The sequence below is a fragment of the Nylanderia fulva genome, unplaced genomic scaffold, assembly GCF_048542155.1.
Source record: "Nylanderia fulva isolate GAGA-0341 unplaced genomic scaffold, ASM4854215v1 Scaffold45, whole genome shotgun sequence".
NCBI lineage: Eukaryota > Metazoa > Arthropoda > Insecta > Hymenoptera > Formicidae > Nylanderia > Nylanderia fulva.
In genome coordinates, this window is record NW_028190532.1 from 732,798 (window position 1) to 749,145 (window position 16,348).

General features: G+C 40.0%; 1 protein-coding gene across 6 annotated transcripts in view; it reads left to right on the forward strand.

The window, feature by feature from the left end:
- nAChRalpha6 (nicotinic acetylcholine receptor alpha6) overlaps positions 1–16,348 on the forward strand; it is a 226,627-nt gene that overhangs the window by 111,802 nt on the left and 98,477 nt on the right. For all 6 annotated transcript variants that reach the window (XM_085486606.1, XM_085486601.1, XM_085486604.1 and 3 more), the window contains exon 6: positions 1,361–1,541. In XM_085486606.1, the coding sequence (XP_085342732.1) occupies positions 1,361–1,541 (181 nt within the window). The remainder of the gene's footprint in view (positions 1–1,360; positions 1,542–16,348) is intronic.

Sequence of the window (16,348 nt, forward strand, 5' to 3'; positions counted from 1 at the left end):
ATCTCGTTCGCGAAATGAACGGACGATCAGCGCGGCAAGATCACGTACGACAGGAGATACACGATAGTGTATAATGATTAATGTTTGACAAACGGTGCTAAAAATTTAATTCTCCGCTCGAATTAATTAGCTCCGATTTTCCGAGCGAATCCTCCGGCGAAGCGCGGAGCTCCTTTTTTTCCGCTCCGTTATCTTCCGCCTTGCTTCATCCCTCTCTCTCTCTCTCTCTCTCTCCCCACGTTCTCTCTCCGCGATAACGTGTGAAAATAGCGAGAAGCACGAGAACCTTAATGATACGACGGTATCGATTTTCGATTGGCGAGAACGACATCCTCAAAACCTTCGACAATGCCGATGCCACCGTTGATTCTCTCGTCAACACAGCGTAGCAAGAACATTAATATTTGCTTGATTTTCGCGAGTATATTTCTTTCGGATTTTTGTATTGTCTCGCAGATCGTCCTAACGTAATGCCTTGCTTAATGATTGTTCAGAGTTTTAGCAATAAGAGGCATTCCATTTTAGTAGCGCGCGTTTCACGAAAAAATAGCAGGAATATCCTTTTCTCACGAGAGAATAGATATTTCTCTCGCTCTAGTGTGGCGTTCGAAAACTTGTAATAAGCCGCTTTGCTAGATAAATACGTCATAAAAATTCGCGCGCAGATTTCCAGGACCGCCTACGAATATACCTATATATAGATCTGCCTTTATCCTCTAACGCCATTTAATTGGCCGTTCCAAATTATTCTTCAGGGGGATTAACACGAGCAGGCAATGCTCGCGGTACCCTTCCTCTTCTCACTTTACCTTTTCCGTTCTTCATCGTTCCCCTTCTGCAACCCCTCTCAATCCCAGGTCACGCTTAAAGGGACTCTCGTAAAAGCGGTCCTAAGCGGTTTGCATTTTCATGAATAACATTCGTGAGTACTTCGCTTTATCACCCTCCTTCACCTTCGTGATTCTCGTTTTATTGCTCGTTCGCGACATCGCTAGGAAAGATGCGGTCGAACGTTATATAATTTTGATAAATGACGATAGACATCGATTAATCCAATTTTTTTTTTTCGCGAAATTAACATGTTTTTTTTTCTTGCACGAATATCGCAACGTCACAAGTAAATGTAATTAGAATGGAGAACTCCCTTTCTTCCCTCTGGTATCCCATTCGTCTCCTCGACGCAAACACGACATTCGCGTTCTTCAATTTCCTTTCGCGCGAGGTCTTGCCGGCGGTATTTAACAAGAACCGACGACGCTCCGTGACGCGATGATTAAAGAGGCGCGCGATTAAACTACCGGCCGCGAAACGGTCGACGACTGACGAGGGTAATTAATGGAAGTATGATATAAAACGTTAGTGCGGATGAGGGTTTCGACGGGACGTACCAAACAAACGTGGTGGTCACGCATAACGGCAGTTGCCTGTACGTCCCTCCGGGCATCTTCAAGAGCACATGCAAGATAGACATCACTTGGTTCCCCTTTGACGACCAACACTGTGACATGAAGTTCGGATCCTGGACCTACGACGGCAACCAGGTACACTACTATCTCCACTTACACACCGACACACTCTCAGTACACACCGAGAGCACCAAGATTATATTATCGATCCCTTCAATCTCTTCCGAATGAGCTATTACGCGCTTTTACTCGAGCCAACCGGAAGCGGAGGGTGAAAGGAGGCTAGGGACCGCGAAATGTGGCTGTACCAAATGCGACCGATGTGGTTGCCGATGTGGGCGCGACAAGAGGGAAGATTGTATTTTCGTGTGATGTCCGATGGAAAATTCGTCGGAAATATTCCCATTGACCGTTCGATGAATAATGACGGTAATATGTGAAATAAAGGTCCGTATAAAATTCTCGGTTAGTTATCGGTGCACAGAATAGCAGCAGATTTTCATACCAGTCGATTTGCGTTTGATGTCGCTTTATTGGAATTGAAAACATTGATCATTTTTATAATCGTTTTACAATCGATTATATATTTCAATAATTTAAAATAGCGCAAATTGCGCAATCAGTGCAAGAAAATAGAGAGAGCGAATATATATACATTTTTTAATAATTCAAATAAAATAATGTTACATTTATTGTTCGAGATTATTGAATTCGCAATACCGTGTTCCAATTAAATTCTCTGATTAATTTTTATAGGTATTTATACAATTTTCGCGGATGCATATTTTTGTATCAATAAGTATAATTATAAAAATAAAACACTATATTAAATTATCGGCGAAATCGCAGCGCGATAAAAACGTAGCTCACGTCCGCTTAATTACCGTCCAATTACCAATTATGACCACGGGGCGCGTCTCATTCTCGCTTAACGAGAGAGTTCGCGACGGGCCAAATTTTCAGCAGAGAAAACTACCGAGTATATATATACGTATAATTCCATTTACGCCTCGTCGACCCTCGGCAAACGAGCGGAGGATCATGAAATTCTTCGGCGTTCTATCAGCATCGCAAATGAAGCAAACCACTTTCGGTGTCCGTTCGCCATCAGGACCACCCTTCGCTACCATAAGAGTCTCGAACCGCCTGAACACCTTTCCTTTCCCGGTCCCGATTTCGAGAGAGACCAGATAGACCTTTTATCCCGCGCCCGTAAAACGGGCAACACCACGCGGCTTCTTCTGTCCGACACAAGACTCACAAATGCAACACACAATAGCGATGCTCCATAGATAGCCGTTCTCACGCTTCGTAGCTTCAGCTCGGATCTATATACATAACATAGGCATATATATATATATATGATATATAGCATTACATGTTACACCACGTACGACACACGTATATCACACGCACCGACGTATGTGTGAGCTAGATCCGCGACAAGAAAAAAAAAATAAAGTAAGATAGGAAGGTGTATCACAGGGAGATATCCAGCACTCCGGAAAAAGAACATGAGCGTAATTCCAGCCTGCAACAGTATCTTTGTTTCATTTACATTTGAGAAATACGAAATACTTTGGAGATTTCCGCGATTGTCGAGACAGGGAAAACGTCGTTTTCTATATTCCTTCGCATTAATTTTCGATATCAAACATTAATTTTTTCGTGTCTTTACTGTTAATTAATTATAAATTTTCCATAAACACACAATATCCCGGGAGTCGAATAACGTGCGGAAGTAACGCGTACACCTCGAATCGTCGGAATCGATTCTTGCTCTATTCAATTATTTCCAAATTGCGGGTAACTTGAGGTGATCGCCATTAATGGAGCGATCTTGACGCAGTATTACCGTAACGCTATTTCCATGCGCCGAACCGACAACGGTAATTGTTTCTATAATGTCGGAAGGGCTACCTCGCTCGATCTTAGTTACTTTGTCACACAAATTTTTCGATAATCTGCAAACTACGCTTATATATTATTTCTCACTATAATTGAAGTCAAACTTCTCTCGCAAGTAGTATAAAATTAAACCACAATGTGCATTAACATTGTGATTTTTAATAGAAAAAAGCGCGCAAGGATAATCGTTTTCATCCTGGTGTGGTTGAAAAATTAATTTATTTCACACGCGTCATTGGATTTTTGAGACGCGAATTTAGATTTTTAGATATTAATTTTATAGCGCAGAGCCAAGGATGGAAAAAAATTTTTTGACCAAACTAACTTCCAGTCAATTATATCCGAATTGCGGATAACCCGTGGCGGTCGCCGTTAATGGAACGATCTCGACGAACGCTCTCGTAGATTGTGTCGTGGATATTTCAACGTGCGTTATCAAGGATAATTACATTTCGCGGCGCTAAATAAATTGCCGTTGTCTTCCCTCCAAGGTGCGCAATTTACGATACGTACTTTTCCGGTTGAGATACTTTTACGGTTACACGCTAATTATCCTTAATTGTCCTTTTTATAACATTCCCCGCATAATAACCGCGACATTTGCATTTGGATGTTTCCGCTCCGTAGAAAATTGCGCCTCAAGCAAGAAGAGAGAGAGGAGTATTCATCATCGCGCCTCTTTGTCATAACTTAATCTCTCGTAAGTTTCCCCATTAATTATTAAATTATCAATTATCAAAAAGTTTTATACAGTTTTAATATGAAATCTCCAAAATTCTCGTTACATCCCCCAGGTTGTACAAGTTTGCTAGTATTCCCTTAATTTCAAATTTAAAGCTGGCAATCTGCCTAACGAGGGTGATTCGGAAGTTTCAGATTCGCACAAGCAATCGTAATTTTTGCACACGACGAGCTGTTAAAATCACGGTAATGTTGTAAATGCCAATAAAGTTTGACGTAACGGAATGCAACGCAACGGTGATTTTCGTGACCAAACGTCACCGTAAATCCATGTAACCGCGTGTCTCTCCACGTGATTTTATACGTCTCTTCGTTATGCGGGTGATAAATTTTGTCGTCGACACGCGGCAACTATTTCCCTGTCGTCGCCGTAATATGTAGAAACCGAGATGTGGATGTTTGTGTATATACGCTAGATATTAAGGCGTATATGCCGAGGCATCGCGTCTAACTCGCGCGACGTCGAGTTTGTCGAGCTCGTTCCCACGGCGCGCACAGTTTGCAGGCCGCATATAAACGCCAAATGTTAAATTCATTTTACTTACGACCCGGTTTCGACACTTCGCCACGTCCGTGACAGTTTCCAGCCCTTCGAGACTCCCGTGCGAAGAACCACTCGCTATCAAGCGCGAATCTTGCCAGTTCGTTCTGTTGTTTCAAGTCATTCCCTGTGACGCATGGAATTAACGAGAATGAAAATCAAATTCGGTCTATTTCATTAGACTATTTACTCCAAGTAATTATGTTTGGTCATTTGTTTATATTGTGTGAAATATATCGAGAAAAAAATTTTAACGCCGGTTTTAATAATAAATATATTATATATTTGCAATCGAATCATCTTGATGTAGAAAATGTTTTATACTTTCCGGAAATGTTCATTCAAACGTGACATATAATTGATTAATAACATTTTCATTTTAATATTCATTTGACGACGCAAAAGTGAAAAAATGACATGTATTAATGGAAATATAGTCTTCTTCGTGAGAAGATACTGTCCCTCTGAGGGTGAATAATTTGATATCTCCGCGACGCGACGTGTGAAGAGCACATTTTTATACAGTCGCAAATTTAATATAGACCGTCCGACGTCTTTATTGCGATATTTTTTTACGATCCTGAACGAGGAGGGAACCGAACTCTATGATAACGATTTATCGCGGACTCGTACGAGAACTGACACGGTCAGGCCATAAAGCAAACTGGAAATGACAAATCGCGATTTTCCGTTTGCCGCTGATGCATCGTGAAAACGCCGCGCCGAAATCATAAAGCTCGGCGAAATATTCGTCAACGGTCGAATAACGCACTTATCGCGGCGACAGAATGAGAACAACAAATGTCGGATACAAAATTTCACAAACGTATCGCCGTGAAAATTCATTGTTAGCGGTATTATCGTTCGAAAAAGGATGTTTTTCATCGAGTAATGAAATCGCACGAGGCCAAAACGAGAAACAAAATCAATCATAATGGTTTATCATACATATACATACATACATACACGCGAGTATACATTTCTCTATTTATGTCGAATATTTTTATTTGTACAAGCAAATATATAAATACATACATGTTTATATATCTCGCGCAAAATATTCAAATTTATCGAAATCAATATGTGATATTTTATTATTTTGCGTTTGCGCGTTATATTTTGTGTGATTTCTCTCGACTCATCGGCGTTATTGACTTTGACAATATATTAAAATCATTAAGCGCACACGTTGCGGCTTTGTAGCACGCTTTGATAATAAATAAGGTGCACGCTTAAGCATTCTCATAAATTGCGCGTCAAACTATTTCCTCGCTCCTCTCACTGTCGATACATTTATAAACACTCCGTCATTCTTCTTTGTCCCCGTCGCGTCGCTTTAATACGCGGCTAACGTCGATAAGACTAAAAAACTGGCACTGTGCTTTTCAGGCGGGTTCTATCTCTCGGGCAATAAATAATCCTTGTACTTCCGCAACGCGGTCTTATCGATTTCCAGTTCGAAAGGAATAGAATTCTGTCATTATTTGTCTCGGCACATATGAAATTTCTCGTTTCTCATTTCGCGCAACTCATCCATCCGTCCGTCTTAATTACGCGAGACAGACAACTTTTATTAATACATCAGATATTTATACATTTTTTAGATACTCGTAAAAAATCAACTTAATTCAATTGTGTTTGGAATTGAAAGGAATAAAATATTTCGGTCCCGAGTTGTTTCAATTTAGATAACGAGTTAATTTCGATTTGTCAACTGTACGATTTTTGCACGAGTATTCTTTCATAATAAATGATAACTTTAGACATGTAGAGACTTTAATCGCTGGCACTTTTATTCGACGATTACATTTGCGAATTCCTGAAGAAACGATCGAATTTAACGCGATTTGCACACGATTTGGTCAGAGAATAATGAATATCATTTCTCCGATAAATTTGGCGTTTAAATAATAAATAATCCATTCATTTCCACTGTACGGTAGCTCTTCTCTGCTCCAACGTCACGTCGCGTTAGCCCGTATAATAAAACGATCGAGCGGATTCGGTTCGTCGAACTTGGTCGTCGACCATAAGGCAAGCTCGATAATAATGGAATCTTAATGAGGGATCAATGTCTCTCGACTCATACCGGTCGAACAGGAGTATTATTAGCGATTCTCATAAAACGTTCAACGGAACGATTTTCCGACAACCGACAGTGGCCTTTAATAACGAGAACGTCGTCGTTCGCGCACGCGAGAAATTACGTAGATAGTGCGCAGATGAAATCGATCACTCGACTAAAGTATATATTATTATATTATGCGCTTCTCCTTAAATCTTTGAAGCTGTTTCGGACAAAGACGCGCACTTTCCGGGAGACTCGTCTCCCGCTCTTTGCGTCCAAAGCTTTTTATCCGCCATTAAAATCACTCGCGGACAGAGAGCTCCGAAGCAAGAGAGCTTTTTTTAAATTACATTCGCGATTAAGTTCAGTCGGTTCTCTCGTGCTCATTTTACTTTCACAGCGGCTTTACCGCTCTTCGCAATAGTATCTCGTCCGTGATCATCCTTAAACTTATATGCGCATACATCGCTTCGTTATTTAAATGCGTTATTTAATTAATATTTATATTCGGATTTAGGTATTTTCCTATCTCGACACGGCGACAAAAAAATTATATACAATAAAAGTCGCAAAAAAATGGATCAAACGTAAACGAAAAACTCGCATTGTAGATTCTATTCTGGCATAAAAATTTAGTTTACCCGATAAACAAATCTATTTATTCAATTAAGAGTTTAACTAGGCTCTGTAATATATAAATATAAATTTAACATATATAAGATAGGCAATAAGAGCCAAATCGCGGATGACAGTGCGTTATTCTAAACGAAACTAAATTTTTTCGTTAGAATTAAATACCTGTGCACAAGGCACCAAATTTTTACTTGGACACGGCCAAGATATAAAATTGGAATAATCTCTACAAGAGATTTTTAATTCCATGTATCCCCTATTCCCCCTAAAGAAATAAAGTGCGAGAGAAAAATATAGATCCGAAAGTCGCAGAATCGGGAATCGAACCCGAGACCTTTCGCTTGCCGGGCGACTGCTCTTCCAACTGAGCTATTCAGATCCTTTCGATTCTATACTTTTCTCTGTTATATATATTAATGTTGGTAAATAAACGCCTTTAAGCCAGCGTGTATAAATTAAGAGTTTAACTAGGCTCTGTAATATATAAATATAAATTTAACATATATAAGATAGGCAATAAGAGCCAAATCGCGGATGACAGTGCGTTATTCTAAACGAAACTAAATTTTTTCGTTAGAATTAAATACCTGTGCACAAGGCACCAAATTTTTACTTGGACACGGCCAAGATATAAAATTGGAATAATCTCTACAAGAGATTTTTAATTCCATGTATCCCCTATTCCCCCTAAAGAAATAAAGTGCGAGAGAAAAATATAGATCCGAAAGTCGCAGAATCGGGAATCGAACCCGAGACCTTTCGCTTGCCGGGCGACTGCTCTTCCAACTGAGCTATTCAGATCCTTTCGATTCTATACTTTTCTCTGTTATATATATTAATGTTGGTAAATAAACGCCTTTAAGCCAGCGTGTATAAATTAAGAGTTTAACTAGGCTCTGTAATATATAAATATAAATTTAACATATATAAGATAGGCAATAAGAGCCAAATCGCGGATGACAGTGCGTTATTCTAAACGAAACTAAATTTTTTCGTTAGAATTAAATACCTGTGCACAAGGCACCAAATTTTTACTTGGACGCGGCCAAGATATAAAATTGGAATAATCTCTACAAGAGATTTTTAATTCCATGTATCCCCTATTCCCCCTAAAGAAATAAAGTGCGAGAGAAAAATATAGATCCGAAAGTCGCAGAATCGGGAATCGAACCCGAGACCTTTCGCTTGCCGGGCGACTGCTCTTCCAACTGAGCTATTCAGATCCTTTCGATTCTATACTTTTCTCTGTTATATATATTAATGTTGGTAAATAAACGCCTTTAAGCCAGCGTGTATAAATTAAGAGTTTAACTAGGCTCTGTAATATATAAATATAAATTTAACATATATAAGATAGGCAATAAGAGCCAAATCGCGGATGACAGTGCGTTATTCTATAGTTAAACTCTTAATTTATACACGCTGGCTTAAAGGCGTTTATTTACCAACATTAATATATATAACAGAGAAAAGTATAGAATCGAAAGGATCTGAATAGCTCAGTTGGAAGAGCAGTCGCCCGGCAAGCGAAAGGTCTCGGGTTCGATTCCCGATTCTGCGACTTTCGGATCTATATTTTTCTCTCGCACTTTATTTCTTTAGGGGGAATAGGGGATACATGGAATTAAAAATCTCTTGTAGAGATTATTCCAATTTTATATCTTGGCCGTGTCCAAGTAAAAATTTGGTGCCTTGTGCACAGGTATTTAATTCTAACGAAAAAATTTAGTTTCGTTTAGAATAACGCACTGTCATCCGCGATTTGGCTCTTATTGCCTATCTTATATATGTTAAATTTATATTTATATATTACAGAGCCTAGTTAAACTCTTAATTTATACACGCTGGCTTAAAGGCGTTTATTTACCAACATTAATATATATAACAGAGAAAAGTATAGAATCGAAAGGATCTGAATAGCTCAGTTGGAAGAGCAGTCGCCCGGCAAGCGAAAGGTCTCGGGTTCGATTCCCGATTCTGCGACTTTCGGATCTATATTTTTCTCTCGCACTTTATTTCTTTAGGGGGAATAGGGGATACATGGAATTAAAAATCTCTTGTAGAGATTATTCCAATTTTATATCTTGGCCGTGTCCAAGTAAAAATTTGGTGCCTTGTGCACAGGTATTTAATTCTAACGAAAAAATTTAGTTTCGTTTAGAATAACGCACTGTCATCCGCGATTTGGCTCTTATTGCCTATCTTATATATGTTAAATTTATATTTATATATTACAGAGCCTAGTTAAACTCTTAATTTATACACGCTGGCTTAAAGGCGTTTATTTACCAACATTAATATATATAACAGAGAAAAGTATAGAATCGAAAGGATCTGAATAGCTCAGTTGGAAGAGCAGTCGCCCGGCAAGCGAAAGGTCTCGGGTTCGATTCCCGATTCTGCGACTTTCGGATCTATATTTTTCTCTCGCACTTTATTTCTTTAGGGGGAATAGGGGATACATGGAATTAAAAATCTCTTGTAGAGATTATTCCAATTTTATATCTTGGCCGTGTCCAAGTAAAAATTTGGTGCCTTGTGCACAGGTATTTAATTCTAACGAAAAAATTTAGTTTCGTTTAGAATAACGCACTGTCATCCGCGATTTGGCTCTTATTGCCTATCTTATATATGTTAAATTTATATCTATTTATTCAATTTGTACTAAAGCTCAGCTAATGGACAGACACTCGGTACTTTGGTAACTCGCATAGATGGTAACATTTTACGAGACAGTCATAAACATTTAGCGTTTCCGACGAAAATTCGTGCGCGTGCGCACGCGTTTTATTCGGAATAATAAAATTTTGATTTTCCGAGTTTTGCAACTAGGCCGCACGGTTAAATCGATTCTTTATCGGTGCACCAATTTGGTCCATTTTCTTCAGGACAATTTATTTTTAATTGCCTGCTGAATCGAGTTAATCGAGTTTCCTTCGGAGTGCTGGAACAATTTGTTAATGAATGCAGTCGAAACAACTGAGATTCACGTCACGAGCGCAATCTGAGCACACGAATTGGCTATAGCTATGTTGGATCTTATATATAATGGTGTCGGCATTTATATATATAAATATATACGTATATTTATATATATAAATAACCTTCCTACGTAGAGGAAGGCGCTATGATGGGCTGATGTCGCTTGCCGGTGTTACTTTGCTTTCACGGGCTTTTTCTTCGGATATCGAGTGAGAGCTTTTTCGCAATATATATATACATATACCTCTATATACTATGAGTACAAAAATGAAAAATAAAAAAAAACAAAAGGGAGAGAAAAGAAAGAAAAAAAAGAAAAACGAGTGGAAATGGCAACGTGGGTGATTTTCGAGATTTTATATATGCATATACACAGATTATTCCCCGCGACTTCCCCGCGTCAGAAAGATATACCGAATAGAGAAGTGTAGGCCCCAAATACACAACCGACCCCAAACTATACTACTTATACATGCCTCACACACATACACATAGACCAGTCAAAGCAGGGACCACGTGATTATGTCTGAGCTGGAAATTACGATTTTGCATGGAGCACATGTCCACGTCGTTCTACTATCGACTCCGCACCGATTATCCTTCACCGATTTCCTGTCCTCTTGCGAGGAGGATCCGTCCTCCATCCGAGCTCTTCCTGAATCCTTTTCGATTTCCTGCGCGTTCTCTCTTTTTTATTCCTATATGACGATTACAGTCGCGTGCTTGTAATACATACGCTTTATATATCTATTAAATCTCTCTCTCGCTCTCTATCGTTCTATTTCCTACTTTTTTACTCGCTTCGACAATTTCCCGGATGCATGCAACGGTGATCTTTGCCTGCGCATGATGTGCATAATTTATCACGGCGATAACTCGTAGCTAGAGGAAGGTGAGTCTGTTGTGCACTCCGCGTTACGTATCTCGCTGTTTCGGGATTAGTTCGATTCGAAGCCGGATAGTATTCGAGTATTCAGTAGTTTGTTAACAAGAGTTATTAAGGAATGTTACGCGATATATATCGAGATACAATAGAGTACTCTTTCGAGCATTTGAACTAGAGTTTTCAAGCGTTTAAACATTTAAACAAGGATATTTTGATGTAGCATATGCAAGACGTATTTACGTATATCGAGATATCAATTTCAATTCTTACATGTTGATTTTTCATTGTAGAAAAGTGTATCGCTTCTTATATCTTTTTTACTTGCGAGAATAAATCAATGTCCGATCATATATCGACTTGTATCACTTAACTCGGCAGAATGCGATATTAATCAATTGGTATTCCAGTTGAATATAATCAGTCGAAATCAGTCGTCATCGTCGACAGATATAGTATATCTCGACGTAAACATTTTTACGTTCTAAAAATTCAGTAATTAATTCAACGCTTGATAAATAATAATTAGTAAATTTTTCCTTCCAAAAAGAGCAAATACACGTATTACTTCAAACAGATTTGATTCGGCGGATATCACGAGAAAATTAATCGCAATAACTTTCGAATAAAAAACCGATCGCGTCAAAGGGAAAAAAATAAAACGCCGCTTTTACCCGTATCGATGGCGGATTACAAAAGTGTTCGCGCGTATAATCCACAACTATATGGACCATTTTACGTAATCGCGCCAGCAGTAGCAGCAGCAGCAGCAGCAGCCGCAGCAGCAGCAGCAGCCAAGGATCACTTTCCTCTCAAGTCGATTTATCCGAGGCGAGGGAGAGAGATAGAGAGAAACAGAGAGAGAGAGAGAGAGAGAGAGGGAGTGCTCGCTCGCGTTCATTCAGCGGAATAACCGACGACGACGCTCCCGTTCCGTGTAATTTTCCGGTCACTTCGTCATCGTCGGCGCTTCCGGCCATTTCGTTTATGAACAATTTGCGAGGACTCCTCCCGATCCTTCTCCGCCTCTCTATTTCTATCTCTGTCTCCGCGATCTGACTCCTTCTATCGTTTCACGGATTCACATTCTTTGAACTCTCTCATCTCTTATTCCTCCTCGGCGGTCCGAGGCGAACACGTTGCGCCTCGTTCCTCGTCCGGGGGATCAAGTCATTTGTAATCTGTCGATCCACCAACGAGTCTCTGAGTCTCTTTCCTACCTTCCGTGGAGTCGATAGCTGAGTGATGTCTCCGTGCGACAGCCACAGGCAAGTCCCCATTCTTGAGATTCTCCGTGCTGGTCGCGCGCGCTTCGATCCACAAGAGTTAATTCTCGATCGATCCTCGGTGCTAGCTACCTCCTGGAGCACTTTGATTTTCTTAACCGACAATTCACTGTGACATTGCTAAACGACTTTCGGACAGCATTCGGCTAGCCTAACCGTATACCGTAGAGCGCCGTGCAATGCGGTAGTCGCTCTGTTGCAATGTTGTACATTCTCGAGATTCTACAGATCGCACGACAAGTATTGCCAGCATTTAATCGACGAAATTTCAGCCAAAGAAATATTTCAAATTTTTGTTGTTCAACGCATTTTGTTATTGAATGCAGTGTTCCAAGATTTTATCGATCGAAACTTTAATGGCAGGTTCTTTGAGAAATTGTTATCGCGTAAAATAATTTGCAAAATAGTTTATAAATAAAATTTCCAAACAAACAACAATTTACAATTTTCTATTTAATAAAAGCATTTTCTCCTAATAACTCGCAATTTACAGCTATCACGAAGTGCTAACTCGTTGATAGGTTGCAAATCGTAAATACCAATAACAGTATGGGAGATAGAGCTAATATTAAATGATCATCACATATTAATTGCAAATTATTAACCGCAAATCTAGTTTATCCTTAGATAGCGGAAAACAGATGGCTCGTCGATAATATAAACTAATGAATCGCTGACTATGCAGATCTAGATATGTCGCGTGCACGTGATTACATGTACACGCACGTGTGCACATAGAAAGACAAATATACAATATACAATATATATTAATATATCTGTTTAGAGAGAGAGAGAGAGAGAGAGAGAGAAGTGAACGCCGTGAAGATTAATTGAATATCGAACCGAAGTTCACACCTGCGAACAACATATTCGACTATTCGATAGATTGTCGACATAGGGATTACAAATGTCTGGTAATACTTCCCACGATCTCGAATCCTTAATATGAGAAACCGCGAATCTGGCTCAAGTGTCCGATTTAATAACAAATCTCCCGGCGAGAGGAGATTGATTATTAACCCACGTACCGAGTTTCATCGACGATCTCGGAGAAAAATGCCGCGCGAGAAAAATCTAATCTAAAAGTTTCGCCGTTGGGAGTGTCATTACCTTTCTTATGTTCGCCGCTCACATTTTACGGACGCGCGATGTAACGTATGTACTACAACGAGACAGGTCGACACGACACGTACAAGTCATACGGATCGAATCGATTAATCGACGATTTAGAGACGAAGAAATGCGACACACAACGGAGAATCTAAAGAACGAGTACTCGCTGAGCTAAGCTTAGGCTAAGTTCGCGTTCGCTTCGCGCTCTCATCGAGGATCGGAAGATAATTGTCGTTATCGTTATCTGGATGCTCCGAGACGGTCCTTGGAAAAGTATCGATCTTCTCGGAACAAGCAATTATTCATTCAAATTAATATTTCCTTCGCCGATTGATCAAGTTGGAAAAGAAGAAAAATCGTGCAAGTGGAAACAACAAACAACTCTAAAGACATAGGTAACGCTAATCTCATTTGTCGATATCCATATAATTTGTTGCATGAAACGATACTAATTGCGCGCTAATTACGATCATCATGTTGTATGAACTGGTGCGGAAGAGAGCTCCAAAAACTGAATATAACAAATATATACAACGCCATATCATTTTCGTGATACGTATCAAACAGGCGATGGTATATGGTTCCGCCGCAATAATTTTACATTAATTCGAATCCCGCGTAAATAATGTGATTGATGTACATTCGTTAATTACATAAGATCAATAAATTAAACCCACCCACACACACACACATACACACACACGCAAGTCGATCGTACGTATGACATATATATACATATATACCTAATACCCGGACTACGTCTGAAACGAAAGCGAATATAATTACAGCCGTAATTTTCATCAATCGGGATTTCGATTTCAAAGCGAGATAGAAGGGACGGAGGGATTTTACACACGAGTCGCAAATTACGGACTCGCGCGTGTCTAATCTTCGTGCTAAGCGCATAACACACATTATAGTCACTAAATATTCGCGCGTGATGCTGATGATCGGCGGCTTGCGGTTTGCGTTGCACACATGTGTACAGCGGGTGTGCCGCGCGAAACTGACGGTTTCTTGTTGCTCCAAGTGACACAAGACGCATGCCTCTCATGCCTTATTCGCGAATGATAAACCGCGGAACATTCTCGCAAATTTTTATTCGCCGTCTTATTTTCCTCCCTCGTATTATCCTCATTCGTTCTACTGTAAAGAAAAAAAAAAACACGATTCTTTGGCGCGGCAATTTAGCCGCTCGCCCGTCATCCTAGGTCGTTCTTGAAAATTCAAAGAGCAAGAAAATTTTCGCAGGGCGCAATCCTATTCGAGGAAATAAGACGACGAAGAGAGGGTGGAATACGAATGCGCGCATTTTTATTCGGGGATATTCCCCGTAACGAGGAAAACGAACGCAGCGTTCTACTCGAAATGAGAGGTACATTTTGGAGTATTTTCATCTCTATATATCGCGCTCAACGGAGAAATTATTTTTAATTGGATACGTCTTGTATACTTCGGTGAGAATTTAAAAGCTTGCCGCGCTAAAGATTTCCGCTTCGATCATCATCTTCGCGCTCGCATATAATTAATTGGAAATCCACGCGGACGCACAAAAATAAGCAAAAACTTGGATAATGCAGTTCTTTCGAATCGAAACGAAAGAACTGAAAAAAAAAAACGCACTAACCCAGATCAGAATGAGAGATTAGAAATTCCGTTCGTTTGACGCAGGGAGCGCTATATTTGTTAAATTTCTAATCGAGTCGCGAGAGAGGGTTCGGCAACGATAAAAAAAATGTGTCCTCGATCGCGGCGAGGCTATAGACGTCGAGAAATAAACGAGGTGCTCGATACCTGCCTTTCACCTGTTGCACATGTGTGTTCCTGCCGGCTTCCACGGTATGCAACGACGCGTTCGAGACACTTCTCCCTGAAGCACAGCTACTCGATTCCACCACCTTCCTTCCGCGCGCCGTTTCTCTTTCGGTCCCGTCGCGTATCCTCGGCAGCCGCCGAACAGTGCTTCGGCATCGCATCCCCGTCGACCCACCCTCGCAAAAATTCCCACTTCCGGGATTTATTCCTCGTCGAGGTAAGACGAACGGCCGGCTCGTTCGAGTGCAACGCTCGAAATACGCTCTTCCTCGATCGGCTCTCTCGAATTGAAAAACCCCTGGGTTAGTAAATCAACGCGGGATATACGCGGACATTTATTTTGAACAGCTGGTATTGATCGGCGCCGCGGACAGTTTCGATTTGTCTGTCTATCGTTGACAGAGGGTGACATCGGGGTGAGATCGATCGTATATACGTATTTTCAACCTCGAAGCAGATCCGTTTTCGTTGTACAATACGGTATATGTACATATATAGAATCAATATCGGTATATATGTGTGTGTACCTTTTATAATATAAAATAATTAATCTACCTATAATACAATATTATAGATAATTAAATTTCTTCAGATTTGCCTTCGGGTATCTCGACGTAAGATAACAGCAACGATATTACATCAAACAAAATTTATCGTAAATTAAACATGACGTACTGTAATAAAAATCTTGCAAAGTATTCATATTACACACAATTAAACTTGTGAGGAGAAATTACCGTTTTGCGCAAACTTCCACTTGCAACGATAACGAAGGATCTATATAGTCTATACGACAACGATAACGACACAATCTCGTAAAGTTGATAGCAGCACTTGTTGTCAAATGGCAAGCTTAAAAAGAACGATCGTTCTACAACTATATAATAGTACAAGCGCGAAGCGGACGTGTTTATTCGGATGCGCTCTTACTTGCGTGCCCCTCGGCGCACTTGATCACGAATTACAGATTGC